The sequence below is a fragment of the Melanotaenia boesemani genome, chromosome 13, assembly GCF_017639745.1.
Source record: "Melanotaenia boesemani isolate fMelBoe1 chromosome 13, fMelBoe1.pri, whole genome shotgun sequence".
Classification (NCBI taxonomy): domain Eukaryota; kingdom Metazoa; phylum Chordata; class Actinopteri; order Atheriniformes; family Melanotaeniidae; genus Melanotaenia; species Melanotaenia boesemani.
In genome coordinates this window covers 602,714-624,429 of record NC_055694.1, presented here as the reverse complement: position 1 = coordinate 624,429, position 21,716 = coordinate 602,714, and the positions used below count along the sequence as shown (strand labels likewise).

Sequence of the window (21,716 nt, the reverse complement as noted above, 5' to 3'; positions counted from 1 at the left end):
ACCCATTGCTAACTCTGACCCGTCGCTAACTCTGACCCGTTGCTAACTCTGACCCATCGCTAGTACTGAGTCATTGTTATCTTTTCCCCATCGCTAACTCTGACCCGTTTCTAACTCTGACCCATCGCTAACTCTGACCCGTTGCTAACTCTGACCCGTTGCTAACTCTGACCCGTCACTAGTACTAAGCTGTCATTATCTTTTCCCCATCGCTAACTCTGACCCATTGCTAACTCTGACCCGTCGCTAACTCTGACCCGTTGCTAACTCTGACCCATCGCTAGTACTGAGTCATTGTTATCTTTTCCCCATCGCTAACTCTGACCCGTTTCTAACTCTGACCCATCGCTAACTCTGACCCGTTGCTAACTCTGACCCGTCACTAGTACTAAGCTGTCATTATCTTTTCCCCATCGCTAACTCTGACCCATTGCTAACTCTGACCCGTCGCTAACTCTGACCCGTTGCTAACTCTGACCCGTCGCTAACTCTGACCCGTTGCTAACTCTGACCCATCGCTAGTACTAAGCTGTCGTTATCTTTTCCCCATCGCTAACTCTGACCCGTTTCTAACTCTGACCCGTCGCTAACTCTGACCTGTCGCTAACTCTGACCCGTTGCCAGTACTGAGCCGTCGTTATCTTTTCCCCATCGCTAACTCTGACCCGTTGCTAACTCTGACCCATTGCTAACTCTGACCCGTCGCTATTACTGAGCCGTTGTTATCTTTTCCCCATCGCTAACTCTGACCCGTTGCTAACTCTGACCCGTCGCTAGTACTCAGTCGTCGTTATCTTTTCCCCATCGCTAACTCTGACCCGTTTCTAACTCTGACCCGTCGCTAACTCTGACCCGTTGCTAACTCTGACCCAACGCTAGTACTGAGTCGTCGTTATCTCTTCCCTATCGCTAACTCTGACCCGTCGATAGTACTGAGTCATCGTTATCTTTTCCCCATGGCTAACTCTGACCCGTTTCTAACTCTGACCCGTCGCTAACTCTGACCCGTTGCTAACTCTGACCCAACGCTAGTACTGAGTCGTCGTTATCTTTTCCCTATCGCTAACTCTGACACATCGCTAACTCTGACCCAACGCTAGTACTGAGTGGTCGTTATCTTTTCCCTATAGCTAACTCTGACCTATTGCTAACACTGACCCGTCGCTAGTACTGAGCTGTCGTTATCTTTTCCCCATCGCTAACTCTGACCCATTGCTAACTCTGACCCGTTGCTAACTCTGACCCGTTGCTAACTCTGACCCGTCGCTAGTACTGAGTCGTCGTTATCTTTTCCCCATCGCTAAGTCTGACCCGTTTCTACCTCTGACCCGTCGCTAACTCTGACCCGTCGCTAGTACTGCGTCATCGTTATCTTTTCCCTATCGCTAACTCTGACCCGTTGCTATCTCTGACCCAACGCTAGAACTGAGTCGTCGTTATCTTTTCCCTATTGCTAACTCTGACCCATTGCTAACTCTGACCCGTTGCTAACTCTGACCCGTCACTAGTACTGAGTCGTCGTTAACTTTTTTCCTATCGCTAACTCTGATGTGTTGCTAATACTGAGCCATAATCAACTGGTCAGGTCCAGCGACATTATTTAACTTTTGTAATTCAAAATAAAAATAAATAATAAATAATCATTTAAATAAATAAATCAGATTATCAAGAGGAGCCTTATGCCATAAAGCTCCTCTTAGCAAAGCAAATTTGTTCGATACAACACAACGGCCAGACCATCATTCTGCCGCTACCATGCTGGACAGGACAAGCTAAAAAAAATAGCAAAAGTTTTGCTCCATCGATAACTCTGACCTGTCGTTATATCTGACTCGTCACTAACTTTGAACCATCTCTAACTGACCAGTCGCTGCTGCTGACCTGAACTGAACATTTGGAGTCTTAGAGGTTGTGCTCAGATGGCCTCAGGGTTGGGGGCCCCTTTAAAGTCCTGCTATGTAAAACTTGGTTCCTGTCTGGAGCTGCAGTCTGCGTTTCATTCGTTGAGCAGTCATCTGATCAGTCTATTTAAACATGAATGGTTCAGTGTCCTGCTTTGACTCTAACTAGTGTCGTTCTCTCCTCTGATTGATCCTTTGCAGCTCCCGGTGTCTGGGAATGTTCTGGATGGGTGCAGCAGCAGGAGCGGGATAGCCACGCCCACTGTCGCAGTTAGCAACAGTTGCCCGGCTGAGCTTCATGTTATCAAGCGGGAGCTAACTGGTAAATGATACTTACATGGCTGTTAACACATGGCACAGGGTAGAGCCCATAGGCCAGTCACATGAGTCACTATTACATAGTGTGATTGGCTGAAATTACAACAGAATGTGAGGTTAGAGAATCCAGTTTAAGGCTGCAAATGAGCTGTCAGCTCATCAGTACATCTTGAAAGGGACGTAGCTATTTACATATGTAAAAGAAGCATAAATGGGCTTTTACCATCATCATCACTTTATTTGTAAAGCGCTTTAACACCAGCCATAGCTGAATAAAGTGCTGAACAACAAAGATAAAAGCATTGAAAGTAACAAAAACATAAAACAATTCAAATGAATCAAATATTATGTCATAAAACTGATCAAATAAAATCAAACCCAGACAATAAAACAATGCTAAATAAAAACCAAAATGAACCAAAGTCTCAGTTATTTTATGTTTAAGTGATTAGGTATTTTAGTTGTTAGCTGTTTTGGGTTTAAGTTGTTCGCTATTTTAGTTGTTAGCTAATTTAAACATCAGTTGTTTAAGGTCTTAGCTGTTTTTAGCTGCTAATTGACACATTAAAATGAACACCGAAACTAATTAGATAATAATTTAAATATAACTTCGTTTTATTTATATGTTCTTTTCAGGGATTTTAATGAGACATTGTTTAATTTCATTTCAATATTGAAACAGCCTTGTTTTTGTGCAGGTCCTGGTTCAGATTCTGGTTCTGGTTTAGATTCTGGTTCAGATTTAGGAACCAAGTCTTCTTTAATCCAGACCAGTCATCACTTCCTGTTCAGTGTAAACTCTCGTCCAAACTGAAGATTTTCTGTTGTTTCTTCTTAGCGGTGACAAAAACTTGGCTCAGATCCACATAACTTTTGTCCTATCTCCAACTCGCTCTTCACTGGTAAAGTCCTGGAGAAAATAGTCACATAACAACTCAGTTAACCCAAAACAATCTGTATGAACAATTCAAGTCTGGTTTACACCCCCTTCACAGCACAATCAAAAATGCAGGTTCTGGTTTTCTCTCCATCCTCATCCTTCTTGATCTGAGTTCGGTCTTTGACGCTCTATCCCACCACATCTTCCTCAGTAGATCACCTTCTCTTGCCGTCACCCACTCAGTTGGTTTAAATCATAGCTCTTTCATAGCACAGCTGTACCTTTCTTTTCAACTGTTTAGACATAAATTGCCTTAAATTTAAATTCAATAAAACCAAGTTCATTTTCATCGGCACGTCTTCAACTCTTTCCCAAACTAACAGCTAACTCTTCAGTTCCCGCCTCCTCTCAGGTGAAAAGTCTGGGTGGCATCCTCCATAGCTTTTTATTTTTCCAAGCTCACTAACACAACTCAGTCTGCATGCTTCCATCTTAACCACCTTCTAGTGTTGTGCGCGTCATGAATGAATCGTTCAATACTCGAAAATCACTTACTGAGTCGCGAATCACGATTCCTTGTACCCACTGACTCATTCACTGAATCGTCACTGCTACTGCTAGCAAGCTAACTACAGAGCTAACTGAAGAGACCAAACAATATACAGAATCACTTTTGTGAAGCTGCAATTCTACCTGCACCCGTAGAAATATATTAAGCTAATCATTGTAAGAGAGGGAAAAGCAGCTTGTGTTTCTTAACTAAACTCTCCATTTCCCTGGCGGACCATCACTATTTCCCTCCCTGCTATGAGCTGCGAATGAGCTAGGTCACAGTTAGCATCACTTGACTGGCAGCACGGGCAACTAACTCACCCCCTCCTTTCCTGTAAGCTAAAAAACCAGTTACTCACTAACCCGCTGACTGGACTCGTAGCATGAACGAATCACTAACTAACCCGCTGACTGGACTCGTAGCATGAACGAATCACTAACTAACCCGCTGACTGGACTCGTAGCATGAACGAATCACTAACTAACCCGCTGACTGGACTCGTAGCATGAACGAATCACTAACTAACCCGCTGACTGGACTCGTAGCATGAACGAATCACTAACTAACCCGCTGACTGGACTCGTAGCATGAACGAATCACTAACTAACCCGCTGACTCGACTCAGCTGCTTCGTAAGGACTCTGTATATACGAGTTCCTCACCGCCTTCCTCCGGCTCTCAGCTCGCTGGAAGAGTCGCTTCCTCTCGGAGCTGTGTTGCCAGCTGTGTTGCCACATGAAGAAATAAGCAGAGTAAAGAAAAATATATTCAGCCAGTTCCTCCGCTGTTTATTTTGAAGATAAACTATGACTTTAGTGTTGGATTCGCTACTTTTTACTGCTGCAATTACTAATGCAGGAAAAAGGTGGAACTTCCAGCCTTTCATTGCATCGTTTACTGAAAGTAGAAAATAGATTTTTGCCGTATTTGGGCAGACAAAATCTGAATTATTAAAAATGAAAACGGCTGTCTGTATTTTATTTTATTTTATTTTATTTTATTTTATTTTATTTTGCCCATACTTGACAGTAAAAGGGAAAAAAAGAATCATTGTAGAAGGAGAAGTAGTAATTTTGTCTTTTCGAGAGGGAAGCACCTCCAGTAGGAGAAGACTTCTAAGCAGCAAGCAGTACGTGTTTGTTGATGGTTATTTTCTAATGTTGCACTCTTTAAACATTGCACATTTACGCAGTTGCACATATATTTAATTTCATGTGTGAGTTAGAATAATAAAAGGTTTCTCTTGGTGATCTGCTACCGCCTTCACCCCTCCCCCACCATCCTGGTCCACAGCCTGAGGCCTGCACCACGAAGCGGGCTTAACGTACCCGGAAAGCTATGTCACCTGGGTGGAGTTACCCAGACAGTCAGGACTCGGTAATTCCACCCGGAGATTTCCATGTTGATTGGAACACGATCACATTTAAGGGGCGGAGTTTGCTGCATTTGACCAATCACATAGAAACCCTGCAGAGCATCTACTTTACCATGGAGGAGCAGACCATTATTCTTTAAAAATCTGAAGAATTTAAACACATCACCCAAACCAAAACCAACACAGTTGCAGCAGCAAGAGACCGGAAGGAATGCTGGCAGAAAATGTCTGACTGTTAATTAATTAGGCTAATTGGACAATAAAAACCTAAGCCTCCTCTCACCATCCACCACCAACCTGGAAAGGATGGTCTAAAAATGGGCGGGGCATTTTCCAAGAGATCTGATTGGTGAGGAGGTGGAGCTTTTATACTCGATCTCTGGTCCAGAACATAACCTGCTCCGGAGCCAGTTAGCCATTCAGCGTAAGTTACCATGGTGATTTACCCGGTAGGAAGTGAACCAGCGTCGTAGGACAGAAAACCCTGAGTTAACCCCGAAGTTACATGGAGAAAATCCAGCTTCCTGGTTCAGACCTGCGGAACCCCCTGGCTGGACTACCTCACAAATCCCTCCATAACCTTAACCTGGTCCAGAAATCTGCTGCATCAGCAATAAAACCTTTTTCACTTTCCACCTCTCCCCTGTCCTACAACAGTTTATAAGAACAACAATAATAATAACTAATAGTAATTATTTACATTACATTTGTTAAAACATGTCAGACTGCTACGCAATAAAAAACACAGTTAAGAAGAATTACTCTGAAAAAACCACAAACCAAAACAACCATAAAACACATTAAAATCCAGAAAAATCAAAGCTGCTAACAAGCTTTAAAAAACCTGTTGTTGTTGTAGATGTGGAGACCAAAGCTTTGATGAAAGAGAGACAGAAGAAGGACAACCACAACCTGAGTGAGTACCACCGTGTTTCTCCATCAGAACCCAGCTTTCACACACACACACACACACACACACACACACACACACACACACACACACACACACACACACACACACACACACACACACACACACACACACACGAAGCAGCCCTTCCCTGCCTCCACAGCCATGACTCCCTACTTTCTGTCTCTGAACTGAATGTAGGTATAGAATACTAAAAGTAATAAACATCTGGCCTGATGCAGCTGTGCGGGCGGGGGTCCACACCCAGACAAGGGCAATCACCATGGCAACAACCCCCAGACCAAGCAGGCAAAACCCCCAGCGTGGAGGATGCCCATGAGGAAACACTGGAGTTAAATCAACAGTTAAGCAGCAATAATAAAAATGCTCATAAAGAACTTCATAAAATAATTTGCTAAAATAGGTATAAAGTTTAAATAAAACTATATAAAATAAATTAAGATCTAATATAATTCTGTTAAAAGCTAAAAACTTGATCCTGCTTTTAAAAAACGTCTCTGCAGCCTGAGGTTCTCTGGCAGGCTGGTCCACAGTCGAGGACCTTAGTGGTGGACCGAGGCCTCGCCGGAGGTTTTGGTCCTCACTTTCGGAACAGCTAAGAGACCGGTACCAGAGGACCTCAGGGTCCGCGAGGGCTCACAATCTAAAAGCAGGTCTGATAAATACAAAGGTCCAACACCATTAAGACATTTATAAACCAGTAAAAGAAGCTTAAAATCATCCTGAAACCCACGGGGAGCCAACGCAGCGATTTGAAACCTGGTGTGACGTGTTCCCGCCCTAGACTGTCTATAAAAGATGGACAGAGCCTGATGTCACCCGTAGGTAGGGCCTGTCTAGAAATCAAAGCATCAGCACCTCGCTGCTGGCAGAGAGAAAAGGACGACTCTGGTGATGTTTTAAAGATGATAAAATCCAGTTTTTGTTTCGTTTCTGATGAACATTTATCCATACTTAAATAAAACTGTTGCTCTGTGAGATGGGAGTAAAACCATTTAAGAGCAGTACCTGAGAGGCCCACCAGAGTCTGTTCAATAGAATCTGGTGATCTACCGCTGTGGTTTTCAAAGTGAGGGGTGCCAGGGAGTGCTAGAGTGGCCCCAGAAAATTAGAAGGAGCTAAGAAAAAAGCAAAAACGACTAAATGTTCAGTAGCAAGTTCAGCTTGATGATGTCATAATATGTGTAGACTTACCGGCTGGATAGCTCAGTTGGCTGAGCAGCCATCTCCCGTGTGGGAGACCAGAATTCAGTTACCCCAGCAGATAAATATTAACACCTTCCAGTTGGGTCCTTATGCAAGACCCTTAATGCTACTGCCTGACCTTTGCAAGTCTCTTTGGATGAAAGTGTCAGCTAAATGACTAACGTAATGGTTATCAGGCTGCTTTGCTTCTCAAGCTAGCATGCAGCTAGCTAACACAAAATGGACAGGTTTTTGATAACAAATACACCGAAGGAGCAGACAATTGGTAACTGGTGGACCACGGGCCAATAAAATGTGGCCTGCCAGATTACACTGATTTAAAAAAAAAAGAATAACAGATTGCAGGAGTTATGTATCATTGTGCAGAGACATGGGACACGCCAGTAGACAAGCCATAGGTTAGGACCAGGTCCTGGGTGTCCTCTGTTGTGAGTAGGCTGTGTTACATGTTGCTTAAAATCCATACTGTTTAAAAGTTTAAAAACTCGCTGGTGAAGGAATCACCATTATTATCAACGTCAAGGTTAAAATCAGCAGGTATCTTGTTGTATTTAACGTCTCCGGTTGATAAAATCTCTGAAAACTCTTTAATAAAACAGGAAGGAGGGTTTGGTGGTCTATTAATTATGCTGGATAAAACAGGCGAGTTGTTGAAAACGGATGATGCTCAAATGAAAAATAGTTTTTTAATTAGATTATTTGTGCTGATATTGATTGTTGAGCAATGGAAGCTGTTCCACCACCTCTTTCCCTCCCCTGATAAAAAAAACTTTACATTTGGGGGGGAAGCCTTGGTGAGAATAACTGGTGCAGCAGAGCCAAGTTTCAGTTAAAAAGAGTTAGTGGATAATTTTATCTAAAATCAGATCATTAATGATAAAAGATTTGCTTGACAGGGATCTGACGTTTCACAGCTATGTTGAATGATGCAGGAAAGTTGTGGATATGGGTTCTGTACAGGAGCTGTGTTTATGGGACCAGGTGTTTCCAGGTGAACGGGCCGACATCAGGTAGCGTCGAGTGTGTGATTCTGGTTTGATCCGGTGTCGACCCGTCTTGTTTTCTGGCAGCTGAAATTAAGTGTGTTTGTTTTTCAGTCGAGAGGAGACGACGTTTCAACATCAACGACCGCATCAAAGAACTCGGAGATCTGATCCCCAAGTCCTCAGACCTGTTAGTACACCAACACCACCACTGATACTTCATCAGAACCGAACCACAGTTACCTGTGTGTTAATGAGGAGCTGTCTCTGATTGGTTGTTCAGGGAGACCAGGTGGAACAAAGGAACCATCCTGAAGGCGTCAGTGGATTACATCCGGAAGCTTCAGAAAGAACAACAGAGAACGCGAGAGATGGAGGAGAGGCATAGGAGGCTGGAGACCACCAACCGTTCTCTGCTGCTGCGCATACAGGTGAGTGGGTGGGGGTCAAGTACATTGGGGTCAGTTGCAGGTGAGGGGGTTAAACCCTGGCCTACATTTTCCAGTCCATTATCGTATTTCTTTTGGAGGCCATACATAGTGATGTAACCTGTTATTTTCTTTGTTGAACATGGCAGCAACTGTGATTTTATTGTTAGCTTCTAATGTGGGAGCTTGCTGTCTTTGCGTTAGCAGCTTATGTGGGAGCACGCAATCTTAGCATTAGCTGCTAATGTGGGACCCAGAGGTCTTAGTGTTAGCTTCTAATGTGTAAGCTCCGCCTGTGGTTTTAACGTTTTTATTTTGTGTTGCGCTCATGTTGTGACGCTGTCGCTTGAAAAGATGGAAGCGACACCATTTTTTGCACATGCTCAGATGAAAAACGCTCAGTATATCAGATATACTGGTCAACATGCAGAAAGACATCGCAGTAGTATCGCAGTAAATCTAGGTGTTAATATGATTAGCGATCACCCACAAACTGTTTTCCCTGGGACTACACCCCACCCTCTGTGACTGGCCGGAGGACTCAGGATCGGGAACAGGACTTCAGCCAGCATCATCACTAACACTGGATTTAAATAAAAGAGGTCCAGTTAGAGAAAAATTTTTAAAGCCAAGGTCCGGGAGATATATATATAAGTCGGTATACATATATATATAGGCCTATATATATAATACATATATACAAAAACATACACACACACATATATATATATACTTATATATGTGTCAAAAATTTTGTTTTTGTTTTTTTCAGGAGTTGGAGCTCCAAGCTCGTGTCCATGGCCTTTCCTCCTCCACCCTTCCCCCCACCTCCACCTCTCCCCCATTGGACCCACAGACTCTACTCTCCCCATCCCGGCCTCCGCTGTCCTCATCCTCTCTGGGCTTGGACGCTCTGAGTTTCGTGGATCTGGACGAACCCCGAGGAGCATCTACCGTCTTCTCCCCGGACCTGATGGCCGACGTGGAGCTGACGGAGCTGCATGGCCTGGGGGGGCTCCTGATGGAGGAGCCTGGAGGAGGAGATGTGGTGTCTGACCCCCTGCTGTCCTGTGGTGCCTCGAAGGCCAGCAGCCGGAGAAGCAGCTTCAGCATGGACGAGGACCTCGCATGATGTTATCACATGCTCCGATCTGATTGGCTGGACCTGGAGGTCAGCTGGGAGTTTTGGTTGTTTTTGTTTTTATTTGTTGGAACAATTTTTGATTTCTGACATCATCTGAGCAAACAACATACAAAGATCGGGTAACCATGGTAACCACTGTGCCCTCACTTGTTACCCTGGCAACTATTTTCCCCAGTTATGGTCACCACTGTGGAACCAAAGAAACCTTCAAGTGTATAAATGTGTTACCATTGCAACAGGAGTCCTATCATGAAAACCTGTATTGTTCACCTATACAACTATCCTCTCTGTGGTTACCATGGTAACCACTGAGCCACCAAAAGCTTATTGCTGTTAACAAAGGAGCTCTGAGCTGATTGGTTGGTGGAGGTTTCTGTCATCTTCTCAGAGCTCACCTGGAGGCTGAGCAGCTCACCTGCAGGTTCACCTGGATGCCCCGCCTCCCTGCGGTGCTATAAATATGAAGCTCTGTGATCAGTGTCTGCTGGAGACCAACATCAAGAAACCGGAAGGGAAACTAGAGGCCAGTCAGTGCTTCTGTGTGTGCAGGTCATTTGCAGCAGAACTTTGGACTCGACATCTGGGTGGATGTCATGGAAGAAAAATCCTGGAAACCTTTTGGTTCTTGTAGAACTGAGGCTGCAGCAGCATGTGGACCAGTGTTATCGCACCAGAACCCATCTGAACTGCTGCAACCCAGTCACAATCTAAAGCTCCAAGTCCGGAACGATGTCTTGTGTCAAAATCTTGCAGAAGATTAAAGGTCAAACCATAAAAAACTTTAAGATTACACATGAACCAGATTTAAAGAAGTGATCAGGTTCTAAAGAACTCAAAACTAAAGTCCAGTCTTGTTACGAGTTATTTAGCTCAGATCACCTACAAACAACATGTTCTAGAAGGAAAAAGATCACTTTCAAATTTTAATTAAGTCCAGCAAGTTCAGGTCAGATGTTACAAAAAACGTGGTTCTCGCTGATTCAGAAAAATACCTGCTGACACCGACGCAATACCGATAAAACAATTACATAACACCGACCCCACAACGACATAACAATGACATAACACTGACCTAACACCGACATAACACGACATAACACCAACCCAACAACGATATAACACCGACCCAACAACGACATAACACCGACCCAGCACCGACATAACGACATGACACCAACCCAACACCGACATAACAATGACATAACACTGACCTAACACCGACATAACACGACATAACACCAACCCAACAACGATATAACACCGACCCAACAACGACATAACACCGACCCAGCACCGACATAACGACATGACACCAACCCAACACCGACATAACAATGGCATAGAACCGACATAACAATGGCATAACACCGACCCAACACCGGCATAACACAGACCCAACAACAACATAACACCGACCCAACAACGACATAACACCGACCCAACAACGACATAATACCGACCCAGCACCGAAATAACGACATAACACCAACCCAACACCGACATAACAATGGCATAGAACCGACATAACAATGGCATAACACCGACCCAACACCGACATAACACAGACCCAACAACGACATAACACCGACCCAACAACGACATAACACCGAACCAACAACGACATAACACCGACCCAGCACCGACATAACGACATAACACCGACCCAACACCGACATAACACAGACCCAACACCGACATAACACTGACCCAAACACCGACATAACACCGACCCAAACACCAACATAACACCGACCCAAACACCAACATAACACTGACCCAACACCAACATAACAATGGCATAGAACCGACATAACAATGGCATAACACCGACCCAACACCGGCATAACACAGACCCAAACACCGACATAACACCGACCCAAACACCGACATAACACTGACCCAACACCGACATAACAATGGCATAGAACCGACATAACAATGGCATAACACCGACCCAACACCGGCATAACACAGACCCACCAACAACATAACACCGACCCAACAACGACATAACACCGACCCAAACACCGACATAACACTGACCCAACACCGACATAACAATGGCATAGAACCGACATAACAATGGCATAACACCGACCCAACACCGGCATAACACAGACCCAACAACAACATAACACCGACCCAAGAACGACATAACACCGACCCAACAACGACATAATACCGACCCAGCACCGACATAACGACATAACACCAACCCAACACCGACATAACAATGGCATAGAACCGACATAACAATGGCATAACACCGACCCAACACCGACATAACACAGACCCAACAACGACATAACACCGACCCAACAACGACATAACACCGACCCAACAACGACATAACACCGACCCAGCACCGACATAACGACATAACGACATAACACCGACCCAACACCGACATAACACAGACCCAACACCGACATAACACTGACCCAAACACCGACATAACACCGACCCAAACACCAACATAACACCGACCCAAACACCAACATAACACTGACCCAACACCAACATAACACCGACCCAAACACCAACATAACACCGACCCAAACACCGACATAACACTGACCCAACACCAACATAACACCGACCCAAACACCAACATAACGACATAACACAGACCCAGCACCGACATAACACAGACCCAGCACCGACATAACACCGACCTAACACCGACCTAACACCGACATAACACCGACCCAAACACCAATATAACACCGACCCAAACACCAACATAACACTGACCCAACACTGACATAACACAGACCCAGCACCGACATAACACCGACCTCATACCGACATAACACCGACATAACACCAACCCAACACTGACATAACACTGACCCAAACACCAACATAACACTGACCCAAACACCCACATAACACTGACACAAACACCAACATAACACTGACCCAAACACCGACATAACACCAACCCAACACTGACATAACACTGACCCAAACACCGACATAACACCGACCCAAACACCAACATAACACTGACCCAAACACCCACATAACACTACCCAAACACTGACATACCACTGACCCAACACCGACATAACACAGACCCAGCACCGACATAACACCGACCTCATACCGACATAACACCGACCTAACACCGACATAACACCGACTCAACACTGACATAACACTGACCCAAACACCGACATAACACAGACCCAAACACCAACATAACACTGACCCAAACACCCACATAACCCTGACCCAAACACCAACATAACACTGACCCAACACCGACATAACACAGACCCAGCACCGACATAACACCGATCTAACACCGACATAACACCGACCCAAACGCCGACATAACACTGACCCAAACACCAACATAACACTGACCCAAACACCGACATAACACCGACCCAAACACCAACATAACACTGACCCAAACACCCCACATAACACTGACCCAAACACCAACATAACACTGACCCAAACACCCACATAACACTGACACAAACACCAACATAACACTGACCCAAACACCGACATAACACCAACCCAACACTGACATAACACTGACCCAAACACCGACATAACACCGACCCAAACACCAACATAACACTGACCCAAACACCCACATAACACTACCCAAACACTGACATACCACTGACCCAACACCGACATAACACAGACCCAGCACCGACATAACACCGACCTCATACCGACATAACACCGACCTAACACCGACATAACACCGACTCAACACTGACATAACACTGACCCAAACACCGACATAACACAGACCCAAACACCAACATAACACTGACCCAAACACCCACATAACCCTGACCCAAACACCAACATAACACTGACCCAACACCGACATAACACAGACCCAGCACCGACATAACACCGATCTAACACCGACATAACACCGACCCAAACGCCGACATAACACTGACCCAAACACCAACATAACACTGACCCAAACACCGACATAACACCGACCCAAACACCAACATAACACTGACCCAAACACCCCACATAACACTGACCCAAACACCAACATAACACTGACCCAAACACCGACATAACGACATAACACTGACCCAACACCGACATAACACTGACCCAACACCGACATAACACAGACCCAGCACCGACATAACACCGACCTCATACCGACATAACACCGACCTAACACCGACATAACACCGACCCAACACTGACATAACACTGACCCAAACACCGACATAACACCAACCCAAACACCAACATAACACTGACCCAAACACCAACATAACACTGACCCAAACACCGACATAACGACATAGCACTGACCCAACATCAACATAACACCGACCTAATACCGACATAACACCGACATAACACCGACCCCACACTGACATAACGCTGACCCAAACACCGACATAACGACATAACACTGACCCAACACCGACATAACACTGACCCAACCCAAACACCGACATAACACTGACCCAACGCCGACATAACAATGGCATAAGACCGACCCAACACCAACAGAACACAGACCCAAACACCGACATAACACCGACCCAACGCCGACATAACAATGGCATAACACCGACCTAACACCGACCCAACACCAACAGAACACAGACCCAAACACCGACATAACACCGACCCAACACCGACATAACACCGACCTAATACCGACATAACACTGACCCAAGCACCGACATAACGACATAACACCGACCCAAACACCGACATAACACTGACCCAAACACCGACATAACGACATAACACTGACCCAACACCGACATAACACCGACCCAAACACCGACCCAAACACCGACATAACGACATAACACTGATCCAACATCTACATATCACTGACCGAACACCAACATAACGAAATTACACCAACCCAAACGTCGACCCAAACACCTATATAACACTGACCGAACACCGACATAACGACATAACACTGACCCAACACCGACATAACACCGACCCAAACACAGACATAACACTGATCCAAACAACGACATAACACCGACCCAAACACAGACAAAACACTGATCCAAACACCGACATAACGACATAACACTGACCCAAACACCGACATAACACTGATCCAAACACTGACATAATGACATAACACTGACCCAAACACCGACATAACACCGACCCAAACACCGACATAACACAGAATGGCCGTTCTTCAATAGCAAGTACATATAAAACGTACTTGTACTATCTAGCATTGACATTGACAAGCATTGAGGATGGAAGGTCGCGAGTACACTCATTCTGCATTTGGAACAGCAGCATGTTTTAACTTCAAGGTTGTGGTCATAGAAATTGCACATTTGCAGTTGCAGTGAGAGCGAGGGGATTTAGGTTCTAATATGATCCAATACTAGCCCCCCCTGGAGCAGTCCGGCGACCCACCTGCACAGCCAAACCGCTCAGCTCATGTGGCTTTCCACAGCAGAACAGGCTTAAACAGCCAGAAACCGCAAAAGCCCAAACACGACAATGGCACTTCCGATTGCAGGCTTAGCTCAGTTGCCCGGCCATAACAGCCATGCCAACTGCTAGCATGCTGTCCACCAAGCAGGCACACTGAGGGACAACACCCCCCAGATATGAAGGAACTCTGCTCCGCCCAGCAATCAGTGACAGATGAGCCACACCTTGGCAGTGCAGTGTGGAGGGAGGAAATTCTGCATCACTACAGCCAAAACTGCACAAAACATTCCAGCAGTTTTAAAATGAACTGAGCTTCTGCTTCTGGTCTGCTCTACCTTCCAGGAATTTGGAGCGTACATGTCTGCATGGGGTCTTTACTTTAGATCAGTACTTGATGATGTTTCACAAGTTCATTAGAACACAAGTACAAACAAGTGCGCATGTCGAGAAACGGCCCATCAGTTCATGTCTGTAATGTTGGTTAGCTAGTTTCTTCATGCTAGTTGTTAGCTACTAAAACGAAGAAGCTTGCTGATATCACTGCTGCTGTTAGCTTTAGCTGAAGCTAAGTGTAGCTATGTGAGTTCAGTCTGATCTGCCACACAGCTGAGCTTAGCCCAACGTTCAGAGCTGATCTGAGATCAGCTGAATTCCTTCAAATTTTCCCTGCAGGTTGAATATTTGAATCAAGTTGTAACCAGATAAGGAAGATGGTGGTTACTATGGAAACGGTATCCACCTAGCAACTGGCCATCAGGTATCTGCATCAGGTGAAACTGGTCTTCCATAAAGGGATTTCTGTTTGTTATTCATGTATGTTTATGATGTTTACAGTTTGTTTTTGTTTGTGTTTCAGTTTAACTTCCTGTTTGTTTTTATGGAACTGTCATGTTTCACATTCCAACTTTTCTATAGAAATAAATCATTAAACGGAAACGTATCAACCTTTTTGTTTGGCAGTAACAGCCTTCAAATGGCTCACATGGTCTTCACGTTGGCTTCCTCTACATGAACTTTCAGCTCATCCAGTTTCTAATCATTTCTGCAGAACAAGATTATCAGTCAGAAGCTCGGTGGTTCGATTCCAGCTGCGACTGAAACGGAAATGTTCATCTGGTCTCAAGGAGTCTCTAACAGTCTTCTATAGTGGATCAGAAAGGCCTGCGGAAGGCTAGAACAGAAGATTATTGATCGTTGATGGAGAACAAGAACCAGCCTACCGTAGCACCTAGCAGCCGTAGTGCCGTTGAGCCATGTATTCCTTTACGTCTCAGCAGGGATGATGTCATGAGTTTCTTCATAAACAAAATAGTTTCTATGAGAGAGAAAACCCACAAAGTCCTTCCCTCCATTGATGATATCTCATCCACAGCAGCTGTAGAGATGTCTGTAGAAGCTGCTTTCTGATTGGACCGTTCCTGTCCTGTCCAGCTCTGAGTTAACCAGAATAACGGCTTCATCTAAACCTTCCTCATCCCCACCAGACTGGTTAAGCAAGTTTCCCCTTATTAACACATCTGGACTGGATCTGATCAAAACATCTCTGTGGACATGAACCTCCATCTTTTAAGACTGCTGGAACGAAAAAAAACTACTCTCTATCCAGGAGTGATAGTTAATTATAGACCTTTAACCAACCTCCCCTTTATCATAAACAATCTGAATACGTCCAGTCAGGATTTAATTCTCATCAAAGAGAATTCCTGTCTGACCCATAGACTGTATATAAAAGATGGGCGGAGCCTCTGTGAAGTCACCCGTAGGTTTCTGAAGAGCAAAAGTGAAACTCGTTGGGCGTTCCCACCGTCACCATCTTGGTAACGTCACGCCTGCAGTTGCTCCCAAAATATACAAAAATGGGCAAAGAGGTGGAGCTGAGAGGGGGGTTGTGAAGGTGGGGGTGGATGATTGACGTCTATCAAACTCCAACCTGCCGGTAGCTAACAGCTAACCAAGCCAACTCGGATCTAACGGTAGCTAACTGGCTAATGAAGATAGGTGGGTTAAAAATAAGGCGCGCTGTTAGCCGGCTAAAAATCGTGGTTGTTACACTCTCCCTTCTTTCCATGGATATTGGATACCTGTCAATCAGAATGACACACCCCTAGTTATGCCGAATTTCAAGATTAATTAACATCCAAACGGATGAGTTTGAAAGAAATTCTCCCCCTCACAGTTGTCATGAAGGTAAACTTGACCTTTTAATCCTAAAATGGATTTTTGTACCAGGATTTAAACATGTTTATTTCTGCTGTGAAGTCTGTCTTTTTAACATGGGAGTCTATGGGGATTTGCTCTGTTTTGGAGCCCCTAGTGGATGAGGAGGGAACTGCACTTCCGCAGGGGCTTCACATTTCTCCGCCGGAGGTTGTCGCTTGGTCTGGACTGGTCCTGGTGGATCTCAGAGCTGCATTCCTGAACATCTTATTGGGATTAGAGGAACTGCTTCATGCTGGTTTAAGTCATGTTTATCTGATAGATTACAGATTGTTAATGTAAACAATGAGTCTTCCTCACACATCAGAGTAAGTCATGGAGTTCCTCAGGGTTCTGTACTTGGACTAGTGCTTTTCATGTTATACATGCTTCCCTTCGGTACTACCATTAGACAGCACGGTAAGTGCTATGCAGATGATACTCAGATTTTCCCATCAGAGCACTTCACCTAACACTGCAGGTTTACTGGTGGTTTCCAGAGCTTTACAAGTATAATGGGAGGCAGAGCCTTCAGTTATTGGACCTCTCTCTGGAATCAGCTCCCAGTTTGGCTTCAGGAAGTAGACACCCTCTCTACCGTCAGATCAGGGTTCAAACTTTCCCTTTTTTATAAAAATTAATCGTTCTAAAAATAAAAAGATTGTGAATGTGATGCACTTTAGATCTGAATTCATGAAAACTAAAATATAAGTAAAAAATAAACTGAGGATGAAATATTTGTTCAGGACAGAGTCTCTTCACATTATTTTATAAATCAGATAAAGGGTTCTTTGTGTTTTCTTTGGCTGCAGAGTCCTGTGTGTGTGTGTGTGTGTGTGTGTGTGTGTGTGTGTGTGTGTGTGTGTGTGTGTGTGTGTGTGTGTGTGTGTGTGTGTGTGTGTGTGCTGGTTCTACAGTTTTTGTGGGGACTGATTTATAAGGACGTTCCAGGAGGTTTCAGGTTTGAACCAGGTTCAGGGTCAAGTAGGTGATCTGGAGGTGGACTACATGGATCGTGGTCCTCTCAAAGCCAGAAGTATTTCTGTGAGTCTCTCTCTCTGTCTTTGATGTTGGCCGTCCCAGGTGTCAGAGGTCAGGTACCATTGTTATCTCAGTGGTTTCCTGCTTCTTGTTTGCATGTCCTGGCATGCTGCTTCAACAAACACACATGCAGGACCCACGTCCTGTCCCACCCAGACCTGTCAGTCTGTTGGGACAGGATCCACATGTTTATGCAGAATAAATTCATGAAATATTTCAGAACTTCCATCCGTCTGTCCGTCCATCCATCCATCCATCCATCTTCCGCCGCTTATCCGGAGTCGGGTCGCGGGGGCAGCTGCCTAAGCAGGGAAACCCAGACTTCCCTCTCCCCGGCCACATTCACCAGCTCATCCGGAGGGATCCCGAGACGTTCCCAGACCAGCCAAGAGATGTAGTCCTCTAGCGTGTCCTGGGTCTTCCCCAGGGCCTCTTTCTGGTGGGCCGTGCCCGGAACACCTCACCAGGGAGGCGTCCAGGAGGCATCCTAACCAGATGGCAGAGCCACCTCATCAGTCTCCTCTCGATGTGGAGGAGCAGCGGCTCTACTCCCGGATCACCGAGCTTCTCACCCTATCTCTAAGGGAGAGCCCGGCCACCCACAGGCGAAAAGGGCCTGATAGGACTCCTTCTTCAGCTTGACGGCATACCTGACTGCCGGTATCCACTAACAAGTTTGGGGTTTACCGCCACAACAGGCACCGACGTCCTTACGGCCGCAGCTGCAGTTGGCCGCCTCAACAATAGAGGCACGGAACACAGCCCGTTCGGACTCAATGTCCCCCGCCTCACCCAAGACATGGTTGAAGCTCTGCTGGAGACCTGACCGGCATCCTACCCAACCATCTGAGCCAACTCACCACCAGGTGGTGATCAGTTGACAGCTCCGCCCCTCTCTTCACCCGAGTGTCCAGAACATGCGTTCGCAAGTCTGACGACATGACTACAAAGTCGATCATCGAACTGCGGCCTAGAGTGTCCTGGTGCCAAGTGCACATGTGGACACTCTTATGCCTGAACAAGGTGTTCGTTATGGACAGTTCATGACGAGCACAGAAGTCCAACAACAAAGCAACACTCAGATTTAGATTAGGGGGGCCGTTCCTCCCAATCACGCCCCTCCAGGTCTCGCTGTCGTTGCCCACGTGAGCAATGAAGTCCCCCAGCAGAACGAGGGAGTCCCCAGAAGGAGTGCTCTCCAACACCCCCTCCAAGGACTCCAAAAACGGTGGGTACTCTGAACTGCTGTTTGGTGTATAAGAACAAACAACAGTCACGACCCGTCCCCCCACTCGAAGGCGGAGGGAGGCTACCCTTTCATCCACCGGGGTAAAGCCCAACATACAGGCAGCGTACAGCGGGTCACTGATCTGGAGACATTTCAGTCTGGAAACAGAAAAAGCGTGACGGCAACTTGACAGCTGAGGTCTCCAGGTTTCCATGTGTCCAGATTCTGGGTCTCCAGGTTTCCTTGTGTCCAGGGTTCTGGGTCTCCAGGTTTCCATGTGTCCAGGGTTCTGGGTCTCCAGGTTTCCTTGTGTCCAGGGTTTTGGGTCTGTTAGCTAAAATGCTGGAATCCTGGGTGTTAATGTGACTCACATGAAGAAGGTTAAGGAAGACGTGGGGATCTCTTGGGTTGGCTGTTTTGCTCAAAGCTGAAGCTTTGGTGGGCTGGTTTCACAGAGCAGCTTAACCCTGCCTTCACAGATGTTGGTAAACCTGTGGAGCATGTTGACGCGAGCCATGTTTTCAGTAAAGCAGGCGAACCCCTGGATCGTCAGCCACGCTGAAGACGCTGCAAACTGAGAGACCAGCAGCTTCTCTGATCAGAAGTTTCCAGACCACAATCTGTCATCCTGCTGCCCTTCCAGTACCTTAAATATTAAAACTGCTCACTTATAACGACCTTCGTTTTTATTAAGGTGAAGCAGCTACAGACTTTTTCTCTGATTAACTTTAGAAGGTTTTTTCTGCTAAATACCCTAGGAAAACATTTAAACTGGATTCATTTAATCAATCAGTGTCCATGACGGGTTAGCCTGCCAACCAAGATGGTGCTGCTCCAGGTGGCTCCTGTCTTGTTTTTTAACTTTTTATTTGTTGGTTTCTTCCTTTTCGGTGTTTTTTCGGATCAGTCACAACCTGTTTATAAAAGTGGTGCCGATGGCTGGACGAGGTTCTGTTCCCTTCTTCGCTCTTTGTAACGGAGAGCTTTGCCGGCAGCAGGGGGGACATTGTTTACACGTGAACAGCTGAGTGAGCCTGTGCTGCAGCCCGGAGAAGACCATTATGATGGGGAATGTGTGGTGTCTGGGGCTAAGACAGATGAACTTGCGGCGCTGGTGAAGACCCAGAGGGAATCAGTGAAACTTGACTGCACATCCCAGCAGTGTTGAGATTCCAGGTTACAGTTTGGTGTGGGGAGACGGGAAGAAGGGTGAGGCTATGTGAGGCGGTGCGAACCCAGACATGGAGGAACGAATGCGCCGTATCATTTACAGAGAGAGTTCATGTCTACCATTGTTATTGTTGTTTACATTCCCCGTCAGCTGATGTCAGATGATGACATCATCGGCCACCGCTGCTGACCACCGGATGCATTCATGGTTAGAACAGGGGATTCTAATCATGGCTCACTGGATAAAACTTTAAATAACTTTCATTAGTATGTTTACGGCCTCACCAGAGACAATAAAACGCTGCATCTCTTGTACGCTAATACCATGACCCCCCCCCGCCAGCCCGTGCACACCAGAACGGTGAGGAGGTGGACACAGGAGGCCGCTGAGGCCTAAGATGACTGACAGGTTCATCAGGTTCTGTGTGGGCATCACCGGGCCAGCCCGGACTGTGCACTGCTTCTCCATCAACAAACCCTGATTACCAGGGACCTGAACGCACTTCTGAACAAGAAGGAGGGTCTTCAGGGCTGGGGACAGGGAGGAGCAGAGGACAGCACAAACTCAGAGACATGCTGAGGACATGCAAAGATGACCACAGGAAGCTGGAGGCTAAACTCCAACAGAACAATGTGAGAGGGGTGTGGACGGGAATGAAGCTCGTCACAGGGATGAAGGGGAAGGACCGGCAGACGTCAGGGAGTCTGGATAGAGAAAACCAGTTCAGCCCGTTTTTAACAGGCTTAGCTCACCTCCTGCCAGCCCCCCATGTTGTCCCAGATGGCTCGACCTACCCCCCGCCCAACGGTGACTACAGGCCGGGTAACGAGGCAGCTGGAAAACTACATCAGCGTAAGACTGCAGGCCCTGATGGCATCACACCTGGGTCCTGAAGACCTGTACCAGTCAGCTGGCTCCTGTACTG

At 46.0% G+C, this 21,716-nt stretch overlaps 2 protein-coding genes across 2 annotated transcripts in view; one reads left to right on the top strand and one right to left on the bottom strand.

Moving 5' to 3' along the window:
* tfe3a (transcription factor binding to IGHM enhancer 3a) overlaps positions 1–10,596 on the top strand; it is a 32,364-nt gene extending 21,768 nt beyond the window's left edge. The window contains exons 7-11 of the mRNA XM_042002878.1: positions 2,103–2,223; positions 5,887–5,943; positions 8,262–8,337; positions 8,431–8,578; positions 9,348–10,596. Of these exons, the coding sequence (XP_041858812.1) occupies positions 2,103–2,223; positions 5,887–5,943; positions 8,262–8,337; positions 8,431–8,578; positions 9,348–9,707 (762 nt within the window). The 3' untranslated portion in view covers positions 9,708–10,596. The remainder of the gene's footprint in view (positions 1–2,102; positions 2,224–5,886; positions 5,944–8,261; positions 8,338–8,430; positions 8,579–9,347) is intronic.
* On the bottom strand, positions 10,111–14,912 carry LOC121651528. Its single transcript, XM_042003797.1, has 13 exons — positions 14,849–14,912; positions 14,632–14,717; positions 14,369–14,471; positions 14,114–14,159; positions 13,960–14,012; positions 13,774–13,804; positions 13,243–13,350; positions 12,687–12,843; positions 12,146–12,297; positions 11,740–11,777; positions 11,573–11,618; positions 11,276–11,495; positions 10,111–10,200 (listed from the first exon to the last, which is right to left on the bottom strand). The coding sequence occupies exons 1-13, from the start codon at positions 14,883–14,885 to the stop codon at positions 10,111–10,113; spliced, it is 1,167 nt and encodes a 388-aa protein (XP_041859731.1). The 5' UTR covers positions 14,886–14,912.
* Positions 14,913–21,716: the final 6,804 nt, after the last annotated feature.